This window comes from Microcaecilia unicolor, chromosome 1, assembly GCF_901765095.1.
Source record: "Microcaecilia unicolor chromosome 1, aMicUni1.1, whole genome shotgun sequence".
Taxonomy (NCBI): Eukaryota; Metazoa; Chordata; class Amphibia; order Gymnophiona; family Siphonopidae; genus Microcaecilia; species Microcaecilia unicolor.
Window position 1 is genome coordinate 768,207,525 of NC_044031.1, and position 23,992 is coordinate 768,231,516.

General features: G+C 45.0%; 1 protein-coding gene across 2 annotated transcripts in view; it reads right to left on the reverse strand.

Annotated features, from left to right (window-relative positions):
• The window catches only part of ANP32A (acidic nuclear phosphoprotein 32 family member A), a 107,736-nt gene that overhangs the window by 70,309 nt on the left and 13,435 nt on the right, over nt 1-23,992 (reverse strand). For both annotated transcript variants that reach the window (XR_003940350.1, XM_030189812.1), the window contains exons 2-3: nt 18,140-18,289; nt 8,082-8,204 (exon numbers count right to left, since the gene is read on the reverse strand). Coding sequence is in view for 1 of the 2 variants with exons in the window: in XM_030189812.1 (XP_030045672.1) it covers nt 8,082-8,204; nt 18,140-18,289 (273 nt within the window). In the remaining variant the exon portion in view is untranslated. The remainder of the gene's footprint in view (nt 1-8,081; nt 8,205-18,139; nt 18,290-23,992) is intronic.

A 23,992-nucleotide genomic window follows, 5' to 3' on the forward strand; every position in this document is an offset into this window, starting at 1 on the left:
CTTTCGGGTCATCCTCCTCCTCAGAAGTGAGCTCCCCCTCTTCTAACTGCTCCAACTATGGCTCCCCTGAATAGACCTAGGCCACATCAAATAAGAAAGGAGAAGCAGAGATGCACCTCCAGGAGTGGACAGATGAGACTAAACAAGATCTCTTAGGCACCTTGCAGCAACTCTGACTGTCCCTGCTTCATTAAATAAGCCTGGTCTAAAAGCAATATAAACTCCGGAGAAAACAAAAGTTCCTGATACAGCTGAATGCTCTGTCAGGCCCCGAGGCTGTAAAATTGCAGCTGTGCTCTGTGCCTGATCAGACAAAGGCTGCTCTTTACTGCCAGTTGGTCCCAACAAAATAGCACCTGTTTCCACATAACTGCCTTTGCAGGAGTCACCATTCACCTAAACTGTCACAACTGCAGCACAGTGCAGTCCCAAGTGGCGAGTCAGGATCCCTCCCCTGCACCAAGTAGAACTTGCAGCTCTCCAAGTGGTTCCGAGTCAAACTTAGTTGGACTGACCACTGCCAGATGCTTCCCCTCTCCTCTTCCCCCCCCACCCCCGACCAAAGTTCACAGTCTCCACAAATCTTACCACATATGAGAAAGGCTCTGTCCCATGCTCTCCAGCAAACCTCTCTCCTTGTTGCTGTGCTGGAAAAAAGGAGAGCTTCACAGAAAATAGGGGGAGAAGTGAAGGAAGGGAAAAAGTAAATTTGCAGGGCACTAAGGAAGGGATTTGAAGACCTCCAGATATGACTGCAGATTCAAGCCACCCGCAGAGCTCAACTGGAGACCAGTTGACCAACTGGACCAGGAGCAAATCACTCAGAACTAGAGGCTGAAAAGTGTGTCCATCCACCTGGTGATAAAAAGTACTGAGGAGATGGGATGCCAAGAGATGTATCTTAGCTCAGTTTTCAGTTCTCTATCTCTATATGCTGGTTGAACAATTATACCAGTGGGAAGCTACATAATGGAAACTTATTTTTTTCAGGACACTTACTCTCTGTTTAGATAATGATTAAAATTTATCACAATCACCAAAATTCTGGAAAAAAAAAATCTGCCCAGTAACTCAGCTAAAAGAACTGGGTTTCAGCAACATAAATGCCATTCTAGGGACTTTCCTTGTGGATCAGTTATAGTGCAAAGGAGTCCGGTTTGAATCTCACGTTCCACGTGGACAGTGGGGCTCAGATGAGTCACCATCAAGGACCAATTAGAACTATAACTAGAAAAAAAACATGCAATCTTGGAACACAAGAGTTAGGAGGTTACTTGTCATTGCAATAAACGCTCTTCAAAAAATCTCTTTACTACAAGGGGCAGAATCTGCAAGATGTATATTCTATTTTACTAGCACCTTCATGCCAGGTCCAGTATCTTATGTAAACCAAAAACGTATGAATGGTATTTTTCTGGAGAATAGTCTATTTTATGTTCTGAACATTTGAAGAAAAGGCAGTCCATGCTAATCAAAACAGAACTCATCATACCAGGATTATTATTTGCTTCTCTTCACATAATTGTTATTTCTACTATAGATAAAGCACTGATTGATTGGGCACGGTGGAGGGGAAAAGACAGGAACTATTCCATGGTTTGAGAGGAAAAGCTTTTATTAAACAAAAGTCAACATTTTCAGAGGAGCTTATTAGCTTGGGGATACTGATGAGGATACCTCCCTCAAAGAGCATAAAAAGCCCCATATAGCTCCTCTCAAAAGCTGCACAAAAATAAGGAGATGTAGATACTGGTAGGGCAGACACTCAGAAGTCTTGAAAAAAGATCTGTATTTTTGTATGTTTAAAAGATGCTGCTTTTAATTCCTAACTTGTCACCTGCTCGTAACCTTTATCTTGTCTTCCTCTCCTCAATAGTCACTTTTCCCTATCTGTCTGTCCTACCCTTATCCCTTATGTCTTGTCTGTCTGTCCTGATTTAGATTGTAAGCTCTTTTGAGCAGGGACTGTCTTTTCTTCATGTTCAATTGTGAAGTGCTGCGTACGACTGGTAGCGCTATAGAAATAATTTGTAGTAGTAGTAGTAGTAATACTTTAAAATATCATAACTTTAAGTAGAATATGAATGCCAAATTAAAATTAACAATGCAGAGTCACAGCTCCCTGGAGGAAAGGAGTCTTGGTTATTACTTTAGAGTGGTAGTTTTAGGATCAAAAACAGTGAATGAAAGCAGGCTCGTGATGACTGTGGATAACACAGTAAGCAAGAGGAAGCTAATAGGTAATAAATGAACTTTAAGGGAGACAGAGGAAGAAGAAAAGGAAATGCATGTTGAGTCATGAATTTAAATGCATCACACACTAAGAGTAGATGATCATAAGGCATATGGAGAAATTAGATCTTATCTGCTAATTTGCTTTCCTTTAGTCCCTCCAGAACGGCCCAGGACAGGACTGATGGTTTATGCACTCCTTCCAGCAGGTGCAGACTGAGAACTTCTCTCTAGAGTCAATAAGAGCCCTGGCCATGTGACCCTAGATTCAGTATCTAACAAAGCAGGAGAAGAGAGAAAGAACTACATTCTGTGCCACTGGGAATCTGAGCAACCACTAAAGCACTAGAACATGCTTGATTAGACACAGTAAATACTGTGTCACACACTCACAGAGGTACATGTCCAAACACGCCCCGTCCTATTGGATTTGTTTGGTTATTGACTTCCTTTTTTTTCTTTAACTGTAAACGTCCAAAGCAGCTCTGTCCCGGAACCCATACATATAACCAATGACAAACAGAATAACCATGAACTACTCTTCAGTACTATGCATGATGAAAAGGGGAAGGACCTGGGCCCGTCCGGAAGGACTAAAGGAAAGCAAATTAGCAGGTAAGATCTAAATTTCTCCTTCCTTAGCGTCCCTCTGGACTGGCCCAGGATTGGACTGATGAGAAGTAACAAAGCAGTACTCTTAAGGGAGGGATCCTAGCAAACCAACGTGAGAACCCTTGCTCCAAAAACAACTTCCTGATGACACTGGACGTCTAGTCTGTAATGTTTAGAAAAGGAATGCAGGGAAGACCAAGTCGCAGCCTTACAGATGTCCAAGGGAGGCACCAAAATCCACTTCGTCCAAGAAGCTGCTTGTCTCCTCATAGAGTGGACCCTGACTCCATCCGGCACTGGTTTTCCAGAAAGAAGGTAAGAAGCAGCTATCATCTCCTTAAGCCGCCTAGAAATAGTGGACTTAAAAGCCGCTAAACCCTTATGAGAGCCTCCATTAAGCAGACACAAGACAGTCTGAGCGTCAGAATTCCTCCGTATCCTTTAGATGGTGCTAAAGAACCATTTTAACATCCAGAGTCTGTAACTTTAGCTGGACTTCCGAACCGGAAGAAGAGCCTAAGACCGGCAAAACCACCAACTGGGAGAGATGAAAATGTGAAATGACTTTAGGAGAAAATGAAGGCACGAGAATCAAAACCACTTGCTCTTTAGAAAACTCCAAAAATGGCGATCTACAAGAGAAGGCTTGCAACTCCGACACTCGTCTAGCCAAAGCTATAGCCACCAAAAATACCGTCTAAAGCATCAAATCCTTAAGGTAACAAAAAGACAACAGTTCAAACGCAGACCTAGTTAGGACCGACAGAAACAAATTAAGATCCCAAGCCGGAAAGAGGGCCCTAGCCAGAGGACGAAAGAGACAGACTCCCTTCAAAAAACGAGACACATCCGGATGACTAGCCAGAGACACCCTACATGCTACCCCAAAAGCAGATCGCGGCAACTTGCAATTTAAGAGAAACGAGAGCCAAGCCTGTATCAAACCCATGCTGCAAAAAATCCAACAGCTCTGCTAAGGAAGTGCGTAAGGGAGATATGCCCTGATCAGTGCACCACGCTTCAAAAATCCGCCACGTTCTAACATATTTCAGAGACGATCGACAGCATGAATGAACCATGGTGGAAAATAACTGAGAAGAGCAACCTCTCTTTGTTAAACGAGCCCGTTCAAGAGCCAGGCCGTAAGACAAAAACAAAACCGGGTTTGAAGAATTGGACCCTGGACCAGACTGTACCGGAAGCTGAAGTGGAGGAGCAGTCAGAAGGCACATGAGATCTGCGTACCACAGCCTGCAAGGCCAATCTGGAGCCACCAAAATCACAGGACCTCCGTGCGCCTCGAACTGCTGGATGAGCTGTCCCAGAAGAGGCCACAGAGGAAGCACATAGAGAAGACCCAAGGGCCACTGCTGTAGAAGAGTATCTACTTCTTCTGCCTTAAGATCCTTCCTGCGACTGAAGAAGCGGGGCACCTTTGCATTGAGGCTTGTGGCCAAAAGATCCATGGGTAGGAATCCCCACCGATCTACTATTGATTGAAAGGCCTACGGATTGAGGGACCATTCTCCCGGATTGAGAGTGTGAAGGCTGAGAAAATCCGCTTGAACGTTCTCCACTCTTGCTGCATGAGAAGCTGAGAGGGCGGTCAGATGACACTCCGCCCAGGCTATGGGCTTTGCAGATTCCTGCTGTAACTGGCAACTTCTTGTCCCCCCTTGCCAACTGACATGAGCCACTGCCGTTGGGTTGTCCGAAAGAATGCATACCAACTCGCCTTCCAGCAAAGTGCAAAAGGCCTCCAGAGCCAGCTGAATCGCAATGGTTTCCAACAGGTTGATCGATAAGGACGCTTCCTGAGGGGACCAAAGACCTTGTGCAAACCCTCTCATGCAGTGGGCTCCTCAGTCCTTGAGGCTGGCATGTCATCACCACTATCCACTGGGGCGTGTCCAGTGGCACCCCCTTAGTCAAATTGCCTGTCCGCAGCCACCAGAAGAGACTGTGGTGATTCTGGGTCCGTAGAGGCAATCTCACCTGTAGAGAGTCCGTTTGAGACCACCTAGATAGAAGGGAAGAGATCTCATATGTGCCCTGGCCCAAGACACTACCCGCTATCATTGCTGCCATAGAGCCCAAAACTTGCAAATAATCCCGAACACAGGGAACGTGCCTGTGCAGCAATACGCGAATCTGAGAATGTAACTTGAGAATTCTGCTCAGAGGAAAAAAACTCCGACCTCATGCTGTGTTGAAAGACACCCCCAAGTACTCCAGGGACTGAGAGGGCACAAGACGGCTCTTGGCAGGCTGACCACCCAACCAACGGATTGCAGGAACTGGACCACCTGATCCGTGAACTGTAAACTCTCCTGATACGATTTCTCTCGGATTAACCAGTCATCTAAGTAAGAATGAACCAAAATCCCCTCCTTTCCGAGGGCGGCGGCCGCCGCCACTACCACCATGACCTTGGTGAACATGCACGGATCTGTAGCCAGGCCAAACCAAAGAACCCGAAACTGAAAGTGCTGACCCAGAATCACAAAGCGAAGAAATCTCTGGTGTATGGGCTGGATTGAAATGTGCAGATAAGCCTCTGTCAAATCTAACGCTGTTCGAAATTCTACCAACCTGACGGTGACTATCACAGAACGAAGGGTCTCCATCTGAAAACTGACTTTGAGGGCCTGATTGACTGCCTTGAGATCTAAAGTTGGACGAAAGGAACCCTCTTTCTTTGGAACCACAAAGTAAATGGCAAAATGTCCTTGCCTGACTTCTGAGGGAGGAACGGGACAAATAGCCTGTAGATCCAGAAGCCTCAATAGAGTGTCCCGTACCGTGCTCACCTTAAGCTGAGACCGACAGAGAGACTCCAGATAGGCGCCCGTACTATGCTCATCCTCAAAATGTAGGGTGGAGGCTACCAAAGAAATAAGTTCCTGAAGATCCTCCTTATGGAACATCCTGACCACAGAAGGCTATTCCCCTGGGAGCAAAGAGTCTGCCCCTGTGTCTGAAAAGCCAGGGTTCTCCAAATGCCGTTCCTCCAGATTTAGAAGGCATATCTCAATCTGGATATGAAGCCTGATGTCACGATCCTGCCCATGTTTCAGGCTCTCAGTCATCTCGCCACCTGGTGGCTGCATTGGATTGTCTGTGTGCTGTTTCCCAGGTTCCAGAAGTCAGGCTGGTCCAGTCCGGATCTTCCAGCCTACCAGATTGTCTTGGGAGTTTTGGAACTTAGCAGCACCCTTACCTGGTGAACTCCCTTGTATGTGGCCTTTATTAGCCACCTGGAAGCTTCTGCCTTTGCATCACCTAAGGCCCTGGTTTGTTGGTGCTTGTTGCACTTCTGCCTAGTCTGGTTTTTATTCAAGTTCCTTGTCTGATTCTAGTTAGTCTGTGTGTAGTTTAGCTTAGGGTTATTGTTTGTTTCTTATTCTTGTTCCTTGTTTGTCTTTCTGTGTTTAGTTTCTGTTTGTCTGTGTTTCTTGTTCAGTGGCTGCCTGGCAGCTTTCAGTTCTGTCTCTTGTCTGTCAGTGTTTGTTCCCTGTTTCTGTGGCTGCTTGCAGCTTTCAGTTCCCGTCCTTTAGCTTGTCCATTTCCTGCCTTGTGTGGTATTGTCTGTCTGCGAGTTCTAGCCCAGTTTCCTGCCTTGCTGTCCAAGTATATTCCTTTCCCTTCTGACCCTCAGTCCCTCTTCAGCCTAGTTGGTCTCCAGTTCCTGCCCTGTAAGTCCTGCTGGCCGCCTGCAGCCAGGGGCTCAACTCCTGGGGAAGGGCGGCTAAGTGCAGGTGAAGTCTTGCTGTTCCTGCCTGAGTTCTGTCTTGTTCCTGGTTTGGGGTAGTTTTGCCTGCCACTGCCGCCCCTTGGCAGTGGCCCAAGGGCTCACGAACCTAGTTCCTGCCTGGAAAACCTAACACCTGGTCCTCCTCCAGGTCCCAGAATCCCCTAGCTCTCTTTGCAGGAGCTACTTGTCTAGCCAGGGTGCCCCCCAAAGAAGTAGCACCAGTACCTGATTTATTTAGTAAAATGCTTGGTACATCTGGAGGACAAACTCGGGGGAACGCTCTGCTGACTGGTGCAAGAGAGGAACGATCTGATCCTCCGACCCACTAGACGCCAGCAAAATGGCGGCTTTTCCCGCCAAGATAGGAGAACTGACTCAGCAGCGGGAGCCGATGGTGCAGCGGCCACTGAAGAGGCCGTGAGGGAAGGACCAGCCACGGGAGAAAGATCTGCTGCCGTGCAAAACTTACAAGCGCCGCTCTCACCGACCCCCCCCCCCCCTCCGCCACTGACAGCGCAACATCTAAGCTTCTCCACCATAGCACGGCACCAAAAAGGGAAACGCTTCACCTTTTTTTTTTTTGTACCCAACGTAAGAACTGCACTACTGAGATAAAGAAATATGGAAATTCAAAGTGCAGCTAACAGAGGCAGAGCTGCCCTGCTCGTTCGTGCCAAGGAGATATTACAATGTGGCTGCCTCTCCTAAATCTCTAACACCCTTACGCCGAAGGGGTTGAGCTCCTCCCTGATGGGCACAAATGGCAAACGCTAGTGGGAGGCAATGGTAGGAAAATAGGGGGAGGGACTTGGAACCCCCGAGTGTAGCACCCCTGAGGCTCAAGAAGATCCCCTCGGACATCAGCCCCCAACACAAAGATCCCACCGGTGTACAGAAGGAACAGGAAGGCTAACAAACACTACTTTTTTTTTTTTTTTTAATATACAACGAAGAAAGAGAGAAAAAATTAGAGAGGAGACTAAAGGGCTCACCTCCTTCCACCTGCTGGAGACTGAGAATACTGAATCTAGGGTCACATGGCCAGGGCTCTTATTGGCTCTTTAGAGTCAGAAGTTCTCAGTCTCCACCTGCTGAAAGGAATACATAACCCATCAGTCCAATCCTGGGCCGGTCCAGAGGGACACTAAGGAAGGAACACATTATTTCTGAAAGGAGAAAGGCCACACTTAAGGAAACTGCCTCCATTTATTCACTTCCACTAGCTACCTCCATGTAATTCTGAAATCAAACACACTTTGCAAAATGATTCCTATACGTGTTCATGGATTTGTTTTAGAAAGTGTGCTTACAGAAAATAAACAGTGTAAGCAAGAATACTGTACTAACGGTCTACCCAGTGGCATCTAGCACAACTCTGAAATGCAACATGATGGCACATATTAAGTTAGTAGAACAGCACTGCAAACTGCCCTCCCAGAAGAGCAGTCCATAGCCCACTTCTACAGATATGCTATTCACTCACCAGAGGTTCTATTGTACTGAGATCTTTGATTTTGTTACCACTTAGATTGAGATGTGTGAGGTTTGGGCACTTCTCTGCCAATACTTCCAATCCTCCTGAGATTCTGTTGTCACTTAGTTCAAGCTGCAAAGGCAACAAATATATAGTTCACAATAAACAAAAATAAAATTAGATCTAAAACACCATCCCTCTCTCAAAATCTGTGTGAAATACAGACACTGATGATGGTCACTGGCTAGTAGTCTACTCTGCCAATTGTTCATGATGACGTAAGCTACAAGCTCTTGAAAAAAATCTGTTAAACGTTTCAGACATGTATACAGCCAGTCCAGAGACCATCCCCTAGAGACATGTCTGATGTTTTGGGGACAGAGAGCTACCTTACTACTTGGCTTCTGAAGTGTGAAGCATGGGTATTACAGTTACAGTTTCTGTTGTTGACAGGAGCTTTTTGTGATCTCCCAGCATCTGTGGTGGGCAAAATAAAATAAATCTAAAGACTCACGCTTTCTGTGATGGTAAGATAGTTATACATGGGTCGTGTTCATGTTCCTGTCTACTGCCTAGTGTAGGGACATCTATGCTAGGAGGTTGAGAAGACTTTCAACAGGATTTGAAAGAAGGCACTTCCTATGCTAACTGATCTAAAATAAAAGGACCAGATAGTAGAGGTGATATTGGAGTGCAACCGAATCTAGACACATGAATACAAAGGCCATGATCTTGAAAACAAATTTCACAGTGCCATCTGCAGATTTTCAGGTAGAGCATATTAAGAAAAATTTTGGAGTTACCTGCTAATTATCTTTCCTTGAGTCCAATCAAACCAGTCCAGAAATTCATGGGCAGCAGATGTAGACAAAGACTTAAGAGCTGGGAGCTCTGCCCTATCAGAGGCAGTGTGTCCCAGCTCTCAATATTCCTGTAACAAAGCAAATATTGACTAACAACCTTCCTCCCTATGAGAGAAGAGAATCTAGAGTCCTAAACCATAAGGCATACCCACTCGAGAAACCTCTAACCCTTGCAGCTGTAGCCCTTCCGCAATGAAGTAAAATGGACTGGTCTGGTTGGACTAAAGAGAAAATTTTAAAAAGGTTAGCAGGCGAGTCCAAATTTCTCTTTCCATTTCATCTACTAGACCAGTTCAGAAATGCATGGGATGTAATAAAACCTTACAGTGGATGGGATGCTACCTCTGTAAAGGACTCCAGCACCATAAGTTGTATCTTCTCTGGCCTGAACATCCAGCATATAAATGCAACAAAAATGATTACAATACAAACAAAAAAATGAGAACACATAAAGGCCATATGGACTATCCAGTCTGCCCATCCATATCATCTACTTCTCTCCAAGAGATCCCATGTAGATATTTAATTTATTAGGATTTATTTACCGCCTTTCTGAACTCAACACAAGGCAGTATATGCAGCAAGAATAAGTCAAACATAAGCAATAAACAATTACAGCAGCAAAAATATCCAAATTACAATACAAAGTATAGCATAGTATGCTACATTACAATGTCAACACAATAAACGATACTACATTTTAATAGACAGCATAGGGTATAAGCAAAAATGGAACACATAAATAGATTAGAGTAACAGGAGTATGAAAATAAGGGGAATTATAAGAAAGTTGCACATGAGTTAAGAATGGTGCTTGAAATTTTTCTTAGGTAGCGTGGGGTGGATAAACATGTCCACATCTCCACCACCTCCACTGAAAGGTTGTGTCATGCATCCACCATCCTTTCCTTAAAGAAGTATTTCCTTAGATTACTTCCGAGTTTATCCCCTTTTAATGTCATCTTATGCCCTCTCATTTCAAGAGTAGAAAGACTTGTTTCCTACGCATTTTTGCCACAGAGATATTTATTATACCTCCTCTCTCTCTCATCTTTTTTCCAAAGTATAAGTGTCTCCATATGCTTTACAATGAAGACCATTGACCGTTTCAGTAGCTGCCCCCTGGACCGACTCCTTCCTGCTTATATCTTTTTGAAAGTATGGTCTTGAGAGTTGTACACAATATTCTAAATGGGGCTTCATTAGACACTTATTACTCCTGGAGGAATTCTGCACACCTGCACAGCGCAGAATTTGTGCCGAATTCCCCACCCTCCACAGAGCATTCCGAATTAAGTGCTGGCATTCCCCTCCCCCACAAAGATTGCTTGGCAGGAGGAGGAGGAGGAGGAAGTGAACTACTGTACATCGGGTCACTTCTTCCTCCTCTGCCAGTTTAGACCCAACTGTTCATGCAAACTGCAGGGATGATGTGCTATGAGGAAGAAGGAAGGCTGGGGGTGGAGACAGAGCAAGGTGACAGTGAGACATGGGGAGGGTGGGGTATAGAGCAGAGTAAAGGGAGTGCGCCATGGGGAAAATGGTAAAATTAGTCCTTACTTGATAGTTTTCTTTCCATTAGTCCCAACAAATCATTCCAGAGACTTATGAGTTATCCTTCTACTAGCAGGTGGAGATAGAGAGAACTTCAGAGGTTTACAATATGTGGCCATGTGCAGCCACCTTAACCTCAGTATTGTCGATACCAAAGCACTGGAAAAAGGAAGAGGAAATCCAACAGTAAGTCCTCTCCTGCCTGCATAATGCTCATTTAGGCTACTTAACCGCTCCAGCAGGAGGGTAACATCAGAAGATTTCCTGTTTGTTTTGCTTTTTTGTTTGTAGCCAAAATCGAACTAGAAGAAAACACTCAACCCAGAAAAACAAAGGGCAGGCCTCTGGATTGATCTGTTGGGACTAGCGGAAAGAAAATTATCAGGTAAGGACTAATTTTACCTTCCATAGTGTCTCACAGATCAATTCAGAGACTTGTGGATGTACCAAAGTAGTCCTCAAGTGGGGCAGGGCATTACAACCTCAGCAGACATGAGCGAGGCTCCACAGGTTGCAGCCACACACACTCCCACATCAAGTCTGGATAGCCTAGCGCTGCCAGGTCAAGCCTGCAATGTCTGGCAAGGGAAGGACAGCAGACCAAGTGACCAATCTGCAAAAGCCGTCCATGGCAGGACAGAAGACCAAGTGGCCGAACTGCAAAAGGCAGTCATGGAAGCTAGACGGGACTCGGAAAAGCAAGTCAACTGCGCTCTGGAAGAAAGCACTGCCACCCACAACGGGATAGACTGTCCCATATAGAGGCAGGCTGAAGAAATTACTTCTCTCAGCCAACAGTCACTGCAGTTCTCGAAACGAAATCCTCTCTCTTGTGACCAAGTAAGAGGACAACATGAGGCTATGCTGGGAAACATTTCTGCACAGCAGGTCAGGAATTTGATGTTCTCACTGCAGTGTGGGTGTCTTGTAAGGAATCACCACCTTCCTGTATACCTAAGGCTCTTCAGGCTCTGAATATGTCTGCTTCTGATCCTGCCACCATCTGCCAATCTTAAAATGGCAAGAACTAGAACGCTTCAATCTTTTGCAGTGCATGAGGCTATTCAGGAAGTCACTTCTGCTCAGTGGGTCACCCCAGACATTGCCCTGCTATGCCCATATTTGCCAATCTAAAAATGCGAGTCTTCAAGGCTTTGGAAGCTGCATTACCTTCCTAAGGTCCCGAGCAAAGCATGAAGTAAAGATTTGAATCTGAGAAAATTTTTCTTCACTGAACATGTAATTAAACTCTGGAATTCATTGCCAGAGAATGTGGTAAAGGCAGTTAGCTTAGCAGAGTTTAAAAAAGGTTTGGACAGCTTTTTTTTTTCCCCCCTGTACTACTGTAAGCCACATTGTGCCTGCGCTTGTGGGAAAATGTGGGATATAAATGCACTAAAATAAATAAATAAAAGCCCATAGACCATTACTAAATTGGACTTGTGGAAAATCCACTATTTCTGGGATAAGCAGTATAAAATGTTTGGTACTTTTTTGGGGATCTTGCCAGGTATTTGTGGCCACTGTTGGGCTTGATGGTCCCAAAAACAAGGCAGGCGATCCGCAAACTTCAACTTGGAAACAAAACAGTACATTAGTAATAGATACTTAAAAACTTTATTAGTAGTACCATATATTTTTTTTGTTACATTTGTACCCCGCGCTTTCCCACTCATGGCAGGCTCAATGTACCAGAATATTGCCCGACACAGGCCGTGTTTTGCCCAGAAGGGCTGCATCAGGGGCTAAAGTAATAAAACACACAAGGTGACAAATACGAGAAATAATATAAAAACAGTAATAAAAAATATCAAAAATATATAAATAATATTACACAATGTTTATATATTTGCGATATTTTTTATTACTGTTTTAATATTATTTCTCATATTTGTCACCTTGTGTGTTTATTACTTTAGCCCCTGACACAGCCCTTCTGGGCAAAACACGGCCTTTGTCGGGCAATATTCTGGTATATGTACTACTAATAAAAGTTTTTTAATATTCTATTACTGATCTGCTGTTTTGTTTTCCATGCTGGGCTTGATGGACATAAGTATTGCCAAACTGGGTCTGTCCCAGTATGGCAATACTTATGTACTTATGACCAATGGAACGTGCTGGTCACTTCCAAATAGTATAGGAGTACAAGGTGAACATCCAACAAGCAGGAAGAAACAAAGTTTGAATGGGATGGAAGGCAGAAACCACCTTATAAAGAAAAGACAGGACTGTGCGCCCAGTCATCCCTTCAGGGGAAATCCAGAGGATCTTGAACGGGCGGTCAAGAATTCTGAAACCTTGCTTGGGCTGAACCTGGATTGCTGACGAAAACTAGGCTGCCCGGATGATAATCCTGGTGTATTTAAAAATGAGGGTGAGCCTGAGCTGACCGAAAAGAACATGTAGACATGTCCTCAGGAAGACGCTGAGTCTATGAGTCACCCAGACCTTCCGCCAACTTCACAGAGACCTCAAACAACAGCTTGCCCTGAAAAGGGAGCTGAACCAGCCACCGTTTGAAGCTGTATCTACCGCCCAGCAGCGCAACCACATCAAATGACAGGCTGTGACCGCCAAAAACGTCTGCTTATTCGACGCATAAAACAAATCATAGAAGAAAGTCAACTAAGCCGGCCTCAACACCACATCTGGCAAATGAGGAGAAGGTTCACCGTCTGCAAATGAACCTTTTCCGGAGATGCGAAGGCATTAGAACGAGAGGACATGAAATGAGACTGAAGGGGGGCAGACTCAAGAAAAATGTCAGGAAGTATTTTTTCACAGAGACACACAGATGCTTGGAATGCCCTCCCGCAGGAGGTGGTGGGAAATTAAAACGGTAACGGAATTCAACATGCGTGGGATAAACATAAAGGAATGGGAGAAATGGGAGAGTCATGGGTGTTTCGGGGCAGATCAGGGATGTGGTTTTGAGTTACGTACATAATTACAGAATATGGGTGCTCTGTGCATGGATCTAGGCATGCAAGCAAGTAATAGATGTCCCAAACAGTTATATCTAAAGCAGGAATTCACAGCATATCATCTAATGCGTCTAATGCATGGGGATAATCAGATTAGAATGCTTCCCACAACCATATGAACAATGTTGTTCCCTCGCACAGGCGAATTGGTGTGGAGCAAATCCTCATATAAATCCCCTTACTTCTTTTTTCTTTTTATCGATATACATCCATCTTTTATATATCAAAACTGTGCAAATTCACATCAATAAATATATACATCCTTTTTAAACAGTCACTTATCTGTAAAGGCAGCGATTTAACAGTAACAGGAACCCCCGCCGACATGGCCAAGTTTCGCATAAAGCTTTATCAAGGAAGAGGCTCACTGCAACATAAACCAAATGCATATTACTGCTCACAATAAAACAAAACAACCATCATTTATTCTACTTTAAGTAAACTTCTTACCGTTTCATCCTGCATCTATCCCTGTATTTCAAAAAATGGCCGCGGCGTTTCTACGCGAACCTTCGTATGATATTCAGGTTACATACTTTAGTTCCTGACGGGCTTAACTCGGAAATTGATTGGTGGTCGATGATGTAATCGTAAGGGCTGCGATTTTATTGGTTGTTTAGTGTGGATGGTTGCTCCAATCGTATGGCTCCTTTCTTGATCAGCTGTAGCGCTTAGAATACGAAGGTTCGCGTAGAAACGCCGCGGCCATTTTTGAAATACGGGATAGATGCAGGATGAAACGGTAAGAAGTTTACTTTAAAGTAGAATAAATGATGGTTGTTTTGTTTTATTGTGAGCAGTAATATGCATTTGGTTTATGTTGCAGTGAGCTCTTCCTTGATATAGCTTTATGCGAAACTTGGCCATGTCCGGCGGGGGTTCCCTGTTACTGTTAAATCGCTGCCTTTTACAGATAAGTGACTGTTTAAAAGGATGTATATATTTATTGATGTGGAATTTGCCACAGTTTTGATATATAAAGATGGATGTATATCGATAAAAAGAAAAAAGAAGTAAGGGGATTATATGAGGATTTGCTCCACACAATTCGCCTGTGCGAGGGAACAACATTGTTCATATGGTTGTGGAAGCATTCTAATCTGATTATCCCCATGCATTAGACGCATTAGATGATATGCTGTGAATTCCTGCTTTAGATATAACTGTTTGGGACATCTATTACTTGCTTGGATGACTAGTCCCCACAGTGTGCTATTTGGTGATATTTAATTTAAGTGGATCTAGGCATGGGCATTTGCACTGTGTTTTTGCGGGTGCAAATGGTGGTGTCTAAATTTATGCATGGCCTCTCCCCTTAAGCGTTATTCTATAAACCACGCCGAACTTTAGGCATGGCATATAGCCTACCGCTTAAATGGGTTTTTTTCACCACTGATTTTTTAGGGGTCATCTGTAGAATTCACTCCTGAATATTTAAAGCATGTTAATGAACCAAATGAGGGCTTACGAATGCACTTCCTTAGTTAACAAAGTCCACAGAGCAGGAACATTTGATGAATGTCTGCACAGTGCTGGCTATGTTTAGTAGCACTATGGAAATAACTAAGAGCAGAGCACACAACTAGTTCAGTCTCTCCAACCTGCTCTCACTGTGTGACATGGAGGTGTATTTTCAAAGCACTTAGACTTACAAAGTTACGTGGAGGAGCATTTTCGATATGACATCTAAGTCGGACTTTGGACATTTTGCGCTAAGTGTCCCAAATCTGAATAGCAAATGTAACCATTTTTGAAAAAAGAAAAATGCCTCTTTTTTTTTTCAAAAATACTATTTCAAACAAGGTTTTGTGCTTTGTGGTTGTGACAATACAGACGGTACTTTCATCACCCCAATCTGAAACCACAGAAATATAGGGGCCTTTTTACTAAGCAGCACTAAAGAGTGGCCAGCTCAGATCTTTCCCTCTGCTGAGGCCACTTTTATCATGGTGGTAAAATGGCTTCATTTTCTATTTTCCCCATTAATGGCTTTTCAGCTTGGAGAAGAGACGGCTGAGGGGAGACATGATAGAGGTATATAAAATAATGAGTGGAGTGGAACAGGTGGATGTGAAGCGTCTGTTCACGCTTTCCAAATATACTAGGACTAGGGGGCATGCGATGAAACTACAGTGTAATAAATTTAAAAACAAATCGGAGAACATTTTCTTCACACAACGCATATTAAACTCTGGAATTCGTTGCCGGAGAAAGTGGTGAAGGCGGTTAGCTTAGCAGAGTTTAAAAAGGGGTTAGACGGTTTCCTAAAGAACAAGTCCATAAACCGCTACTAAATGGACTTGGGAAAAATCCACAATTCCAGGAATAACATATATAGAATGTTGTACGCTTTGGAAACTTGCCAGGTGCCCTTGGCCTGGATTGGCCGCTGTCGTGGACAGGATGCTGGGCTCGATGGATCCTTGGTCTTTTCCCAGTGTGGCATTACTTATGTACTTTTCAGAAGGAATGGATCCTAAGGAGCTTAGCCGAGATTGGGTGGCAGGGATGGTGCTGGGCAGACTTACACTGTCTGTGCCAGAGCCAGTGGTTGGGAGGTGGGGATAGTGTTGGGCAGACTTATATGGTCTGTGCCAGAACCAGTGGTGGGAGGCGGGGCTAGTGCTGGGCAGACTTATACGGTCTGTGCCCTGAAAAGGACAGGTACAAATCAAGGTAAGGTATACACAAAAAGTAGCACATAAGAGTTTATCTTGTTGGGCAGACTGGATGGACCGTGCAGGTCTTTTTCTACCGTCATCTACTATGTTATGTCTGCCTTCTGGAAGGGATCCAAAATCTGTTGCTGCCAGCTACGGCACAACTTACCAGCCTATGAGTAGCAGATGGCTGCCTGCAGAGAGAGAGAGAACTTCTGAAATGTCAGCAGAAGGTTGTGTTGAAATCACCCATTGAGCCTAAGTTGGCTTGAAGGGAACCATAGAGATGGGGGACCAAAACTGAGAAGGAATCCATGAAGTGGTCTGATGCAGAATCAGCCCCATGGGGGAATGTACAAAAAAACGACCCTTGTGCCCATTAACTTGAACCTATTCCCCAGATCTCCGGACTTCAAAGGGAAAGTAGAACCTGACTTGGGTTGGCAGCTGTTGATGAGGAACAAAAAGGAAGAAAGAACTTCCTAAGCCTATGTGGAACATCACTCCCTGATACTCCTAGATTTGTGCTGGAAGCACTGACTCTTGGTAAAACTGATTACCAATCCTAAGGACTGAAGGACAGTAGCTATCTTGGATGAAATTCGCAGTCTCTCTCAAAAGAGAGAGCCGCAAATCAGCCAATCATGAGGAATGGATGAACCTGCAATCCATCCTCGAAAACAAAAGCTGCCACTACCACCATGACCTTGAAAAAACGTCCTTGGTAATGTGGAAAGGCTGAATGACACAGTCATAAGTCGCTAAAGTCCTTCTGCAGGAAGGTGCACTGGGAATATGAAAGTACATTACCTTGAGATCCAGGGAGGCTAGAAACTCTCCCCGCCAGACTAAACTATTACACACTGCAAGGTTCCCATTCTGAAAAGTTGAACAGTAAACACCCTAGACTTTTATGACGTCCAAACTCAGCTGGAAGAAAGATCTCTGGTTGGAACTACCAAAAAGGTAACAACATCCCCTGATTGCAACTGGGGACAGACTCGACTGTGCCTAAAGGCAGAAACATTGACAAGCTTATGGTCTATGCCCTGAAAATGGCAAGGACAAATCAAGATCAGGTATACATATGAAATATCATATGCCATACATGTAAAGAGTTTATTTTGTTGGGCAGACTGGATGGACCGTACAGGTCTTTATTTGCCGTCATCTACTATGTCACTATGTAGAAAGGCTAAAGCGGCTTGGGTCTTCAGCTTGGAGAAGAGACAACTGAGGGGAGATATGATAGAGGTCTATAAAATACCAAGTGGAGTGGAACGGGAAGAGATAATCACTTGTTTACACGTTCTAAAAGAAAAGTCCATAAACCATTATTAAGATGGATTAAGGAAAATCCACTGCTTATTTCCAGGCTAGGCAGCACAAAATTTGTTTTACTGTTCTGGGATCTTGCCAGATACTTGTGGCCTGGATTGGCCACTGTTGAAAACAGGATACTGGGCTTGATGGACCTACCATCTGTCCCAGTATGGCAACACGTATGTTCTTATATACCCAACTGCAGCCATCCCCAGCAGGACTCTGGAGTCTCTCTGAAGAAACAAACTCAACAAGCTGACACGTTCTCCAGATGGGGTCAGGAACAGTTTCTACAGAATGTCTGTCACCATCTGCTTGAGACAGAGAATACTAGAGACCTGGGGGTGCATGGTGCCTCTAAAGGGCAGATCTCACAGGTTTTATGCCCCTGTCTTCATCTGTTAGCTAAGTGGCATAACCCATGCATTTCTGGACTGCTCTGGTAGATAAAATGGAAGTTCTATTTTAATGCGCACCTGAACATTTTCCCAATATCTTTTTACCATGAGTTTTTGATAAAAAAGCATAGTGCTTAGACAGAATATCTGAAATACTGCACTTCTTTCACTGAACTAGGTACTATGCCAGAACCAATGTGCTCCACTGCTTGCATATCTAAGTCTACACTGTGCTCCCTTGCTTGCATACTGAAGCTCACACTAATTCAGCGACTCACCTACCTTTTTAAGTTTGTTTAACTTTGGTAAATTTGCCACTGAAGTTAGGCCTACGTTGATTGTGCTTAAGAACTCGAGTTCTTCAAATTCATCTGTGAGGCCTTCAATTTTGCCATCATTTGACCGACAGTTGTCAAGGACAAGTTCTTTAACCTAAAAAAAGAAAGAAAAAAAAGTTATAATGATTTTGTACATATTTTCCCTCACATTTAAGAGGGAGGCAGATTACAGAGACTTTACCAGCATAGTTTAACGCAAGGGTTTTGTACATTTTGGGGATCTTGCCGGGTATTTGTGACCTGGATTGGCCACTGTTGGAAACAGGATGCTGGGCTCGATGGACCTTTGGTCTTTCCCAGTATGGCAATACTTATGTACTTATGTTTTTTTTTTTTTTCAGTCAACTGTACTTACCTCCAATAATTACAGACAAATCAGCAGGGAACACAAAATCTCTCCAGCAATTACCATTCCAACTAATCCTCTACCAGTGGTTTACAACCACATATTAATCCTAGTGTACCTGACTTCCTTATAGAGGTTCAGGGAAAAAAAACCCAAAAAACTGGAGCGCCAGTCATAGCAGAGTGGCTATATACTCAAAATAAATCTGTCTATATCAAAAGTTCTAGAGATCTGAGCAGTTTTACACAACTATATATTCACCAACTGCAATTTATAATCATTAAGTGATCATGAAAAATATTAGGAAGCAAAAAGCTTCAGATAAAAATCGGTCACTGCACTGAAACACATTTTAATCATAGGCATAAAAAAACCTTCCTTAAATATATCAAAATTATAAACGTGTCAAGTGTTCACCAGTGAAAAAAAACACCCTTTCCTATGGGATCTCACATAGCTGTCCCACGCTTTCTTGAAATCTGACACAGTCCTCACCTCCACAACCTCCATCGAGAGGCTATTCCACTTATCTACCACCCTTTCGGTGAAAGAGTATTTCCTTAGATTCCTCTTGTCTGTTTCCTCTTAACATCATCATATGCCCCCTCATTCCAGAGTTTGCCTTCATTTGAAAAAGGCTTACCTCCTGTATATTGACGCCACTGAGGTATTTAAATGTCTATCATATCCCCCCTCTCTCTCCATTGTATATATGGTTGAGGCTCCTAAGCCTGTCCCTATATGTTTTATGACAAGAGAAAGCTTACCAATTTTGTAGCCACCCTCTGGACTGATTCCATCCTGTTTATATCTTTCTATAGGTGCGGTCTCCAGAATTGCACACAGTACTGAAGTACACTATTGATAACAGCCCTTTCCTCGGAGCAAGCTCCATTTACTACTATCCTCCCTCTCCTTCCACTTAACCAGTTTTTAACCCAGTCAGTCACTCTAAGTCTCATACCAAGAGCACTCAGTTTATCAGTTGTTTGTGCGGGACTGTGTAAAGGCTTTGCTAAAATTCAAGTACACCACATACATATATTGTCCTTCCCACATCCAACTGTTTGGTCACCCAGTCAAAGAAATCAATCAGATTGGTCTGACATGACCTGACTCTAGTGAAGCCATGCTGGCTCGGGCCCTGCAGTCCATTCAATTCGAGAAACCTCACGATTCTCCACTTTAGAAGAGTTTCCATTAATTTACTCACCACCGAGGGGTCAGGTCTGTAATTCCCAACCTCCTCCTTACTTTTGCTTTTGTGCAGAGGGACCACATCTGCCCTTCTCCAGTCCTCCGGGACCACTCCAGACTCTAAAGAAGCATTGAAAATGTCAGACAGCGGTGCCGCCAGAACATCTCCAAGTTCCCTGAGCACCCTTGCATGTATTCTATCAGGCCCCAGCGCTTTATCTACTTTTAGTTTAACCAGCTCCTCCTGAACAGAGTCTTCTGAAAATTGGTCCTGGTCTACCATACATTCATCCCCATTAGCATTTGCTTTCTGTGGTCTTACGCCCGGCCTTTCATCCGTGAACACAAAACAGAAATAATTAAGGATAAAGCTGAAGTGCTCGACAATTATCAGCTTCTACATATTCCTCCCCCTCAGGATTGAGTCTCACAGTGCTATTATGGCACTTCTTCCTGTCATTTACATACCTGAAAAACGTCTTGTCCCTTAATTTTACTATATCGTCTATCCTTTCTTCCATTTGCCTCTTCGCATTCCCGACAGCTTTCCAGCTTCTCTTTTCCAAGTCTTCTTGTAATGTATGAAGGCTCTTTAACATTGCTTTTGACTCGTAACCACTTATAACCACTTGCCTCCACCTACCCTCCTCTCCTCCTTCCTGTACACATTGATTTGATTACTTTATTTTTTGTCTATTAGATTGTAAGCTCTTTGAGCAGGGACTGTCTTTCTTCTATGTTTGTGCAGTGCTGCGTACGCCTTGTAGCGCTATAGAAATGCTAAATAGTAGTAGTAGTAGTAGTAAGGCTAACCTTCTTTCCTTTACCTTTTCAGCTACTATGTTTGAGAACCAGAGCGGCCTTCTTTTCCTCACTGAGAGGAGCCCAGACCTGGGAGGAACTCCTGGTGAGCAGTGCGGTCGGCTCTATGACATCTAAGGGCAACTGGGAAGCTGAAAAGAGCACCTGAGGTGCACAGCCGTAAGGGTACGATGAAAGGGGCATGCCCTTTTGAAGTTAGAAGCCTGGAGATTATCCTCTCTTCTATTAGGTACTGTTTGCCTAATTCTTACATTTCATTTTTTTTCATATAGTCAATAAACAAATAAGAAACAACAAAACAAGTCAGGCAGCACTGGTAACAATGATATATCATTCAAGCAAAACCAGAGGAGCTCTGTACCCGATAGCGCACTTGAAAGACAATTCAACCACCCAACCACCACCCCCTACAAAAAAAAAGTCCATACGGCAATGCTGGCACCAAAGCATGGTGGAAGCTACATACGGAGAATAACCTCTCTTACTTAACTGTGCCCGCTTAAGAGCCAAGCCATAAGACAAAAATCAAGCCGGGTGTGGATGAGCCACTCGACCCTGGACCAACAGGCCGGGATCCTCCAGAAACCTGAGAGGAGGCCCGACAAGGAGGTGCAGTAGCTCAGCATACCAGGGCCTGCAGGGCCAATCAGGAGTTATCAAAATCATGCGCCACTGGTACGCCTGTATCCTTTGCAGAAGACGACCTATCAGAGGCCACGGAGGAAAGTGCATCTACTCCATGCGCTGTTGGCTCCTTGTGGCGAATTTGGAATCTTCGCAATGGATGTAGAAGCGATCAGATCCATTACCGGAAGCCCCCAGTGATCCACTACGGTCCAAAATGCCCCAGTCGCTGAGGGCCCACTCCCCAGGATCCCGAGTGGTGCGACTGAGGAACTCTGCCTGGACATTCTCTACTCCTGCTACATAAGCCACCGAGAGGGCCACCAAATGAGACTCCGCCCAGCTCACGAGTTGTGCCCTCTCCAACTGGAGACCCCGTGTCCCTCCTTGACGACTGACATATGCTACTGCCGTGGCATTGTCCGACATGATGCGAACCGATGTGCCTTCCAAAAGCAGGCAAACCGCTTAGAGCACCAAACATACTGCCCTGGTTTCCAAGAGGTTGATCGAACAGGAGGTCTCCTCTGTTGAGCACAGCCCCTGGGCACATTGTCCCCGACAGTGAGCTCCCCAGCCCTTTAGACTAGCGTCCATCATGACTACTATCCACTGCGGGGCTTCCAGAGGCATCCTCCTGAACAGATTGGGCATCCAGAGCCAGCCACCAGCGAAGACTGCCCTGCTCCTGTGCTGGCAACGGCAACTTTCGAAGTACAGAGTCCCTCTGCAGCGACCACTTGGAAAGAAGGGACTTCTGCAGAGATCTCATGTGCGCTCTGGCCCATGGCATCACCTCTATCATCGCAGCCATGGACCCCAGTACTTGAAAGTAATCCCTCCCGCACGGGGACAATGTTCACAGAAATTGACAAATCAGAGTCTGCAGCTTGAGAATTCAGGTGTGTGCAAGAAAGACCCGACCACTCCAAGTGTTGAAACACACTTCCAGATAATCCAAGGACTGAGACAGCTGGAGACGACTCTTTTGCGAGTTGACCACCAATCCGAGGGACTGCAGAAAATGGACCACCTGTTCTGTGGACCGAAGACTCTCCTGGTAGGTCTTCGCTCTGATCAGCCAGATGTCCAGGTAAGGATGAACAAAAACTCCTTCCCTCCTGAGAGCCACTACCACTGCCATCACCTTGATAAATATGCAAGGGGACGACGCAAGGCCAAAGGGCAACGACTGAAACTGGTAATGCCTGCCAAGAATCGCGAAGCACATAACACTGATGCAGTGGACAAATGGTAGTGTGCAGATAGGCCTCTGTAAGGCCTAGGGCCATCAAAAATTCTCCGGACCACACCACTACTACGACGGAGCAAAGTGTCTCCATACGAAAAGATGAGACCCTGAGTGCCTGGTTGATGGCCTCGAGGGCCAGAATCAGCCTGAAAGAACCTTCTTTCTTGGGGACAACGACGTAGATGGAGTACCGACCCTGCCTGAGTTCCTCAGAGGGAACTGGACAAATAGTCTGGAGATTGAGAATCCTTTCTAGAGTGTCCCTGATGATGGCCGCCTTGAAACAAGACTGGCAAGGAGATTCCAGAAATGCATCTGACAGAGGACGCGCAAATTCTAGTACCCTTCTCGAATAACCTAACACCCATTGGTCTGAAGTGATCTGGGCCCATCTCTGGTAGAACTGCACCAAACACACCCCTACCGGAACCAGAGGCTGAGGCTGGGCCAGGACACCTTCATTGGGACAGACAAGCAGGGGACTGGGAAGAGACCCCCGCGTCCTGCGAGCTCCCCAAAAAAACCGATTCCTCTGTAAAAACCTGGAGCATTGGACCGAAGCCACCTTATCCAATCTAAAACAACAAAAGTCGTGAACCCGGCCAGATAATAAACTGCGCCCAGCAGCCTTAGGCCAGTCCTCGAGAAGCCTCAGGACCTTAGTCTCCCTCAAACTGCAGACTAGCTTGTCCAACTCCTCACCAAACAATAAGGAACCCCTGAAGGGAAACTTACAGAGCTTAGACTTGGAAGCCACATCCGCTGACCAACCCCTAAGCCAAAGAGATTGTCTAGCCGCTACACTCAAAGCCATAGACTTGGCTGATGCTCGCAGTAAATCATACAAAGCGTCTGCCAGAAAGGCCGAACCCATTTCAAGTTTGGCCACCAGTGAAACAAGCTCTGGCTACCAAGGAGCCGCAAATGGCCGCCTGCACTGCCAAGGCCGAAACATTGAAGCTACTCTTTAACAATGTCTCCATACGGCGGTTCCGTAAGTGCAATGCCACCATCTACTGTCACTGTATTCCACTTAGTGACTGCCAAGACCACCGCATCTACCACAGGAGGCTTCAATAGGGATCCATCAGTCTCCGGGACCGGATAGAGGCGGACCATAGATTTGGCAGGCCTAAAGGCCGAATCCGGGACATCCCACTGCACCTGAATAATATCCCTGATGCATCGGAAGAGTCTTACCTGGTTTATGGACCCCCTTTATCAGCAGGTCCACTTTGTAGGTGGAGACATCTTCCTCAAAACGTAAGATGGAGGAAACCTAGGAAATGAATTCCTGCAACTATTCTTCATGAAAAATCCTAAGGACCGAAGGATCCTCCCCAGGAACAAAGGGTTCAGCCCCTGAATCTCCCTGGCCAGAGTCCGCATCCATAGGGCCCACCCGAGAAAAATCCTGTTCCTCTAAAGGAGGGCATTTCAAGGTCTGGACCAAAACCAAGATCTTCAGCCATAACGCAGGACTCCCTGGGCCTTTTAGCCGCCACCATCTGACCTTCTGGAGGTCTTTTGCCAGAAGGGACCAGGGAAGGATTAGA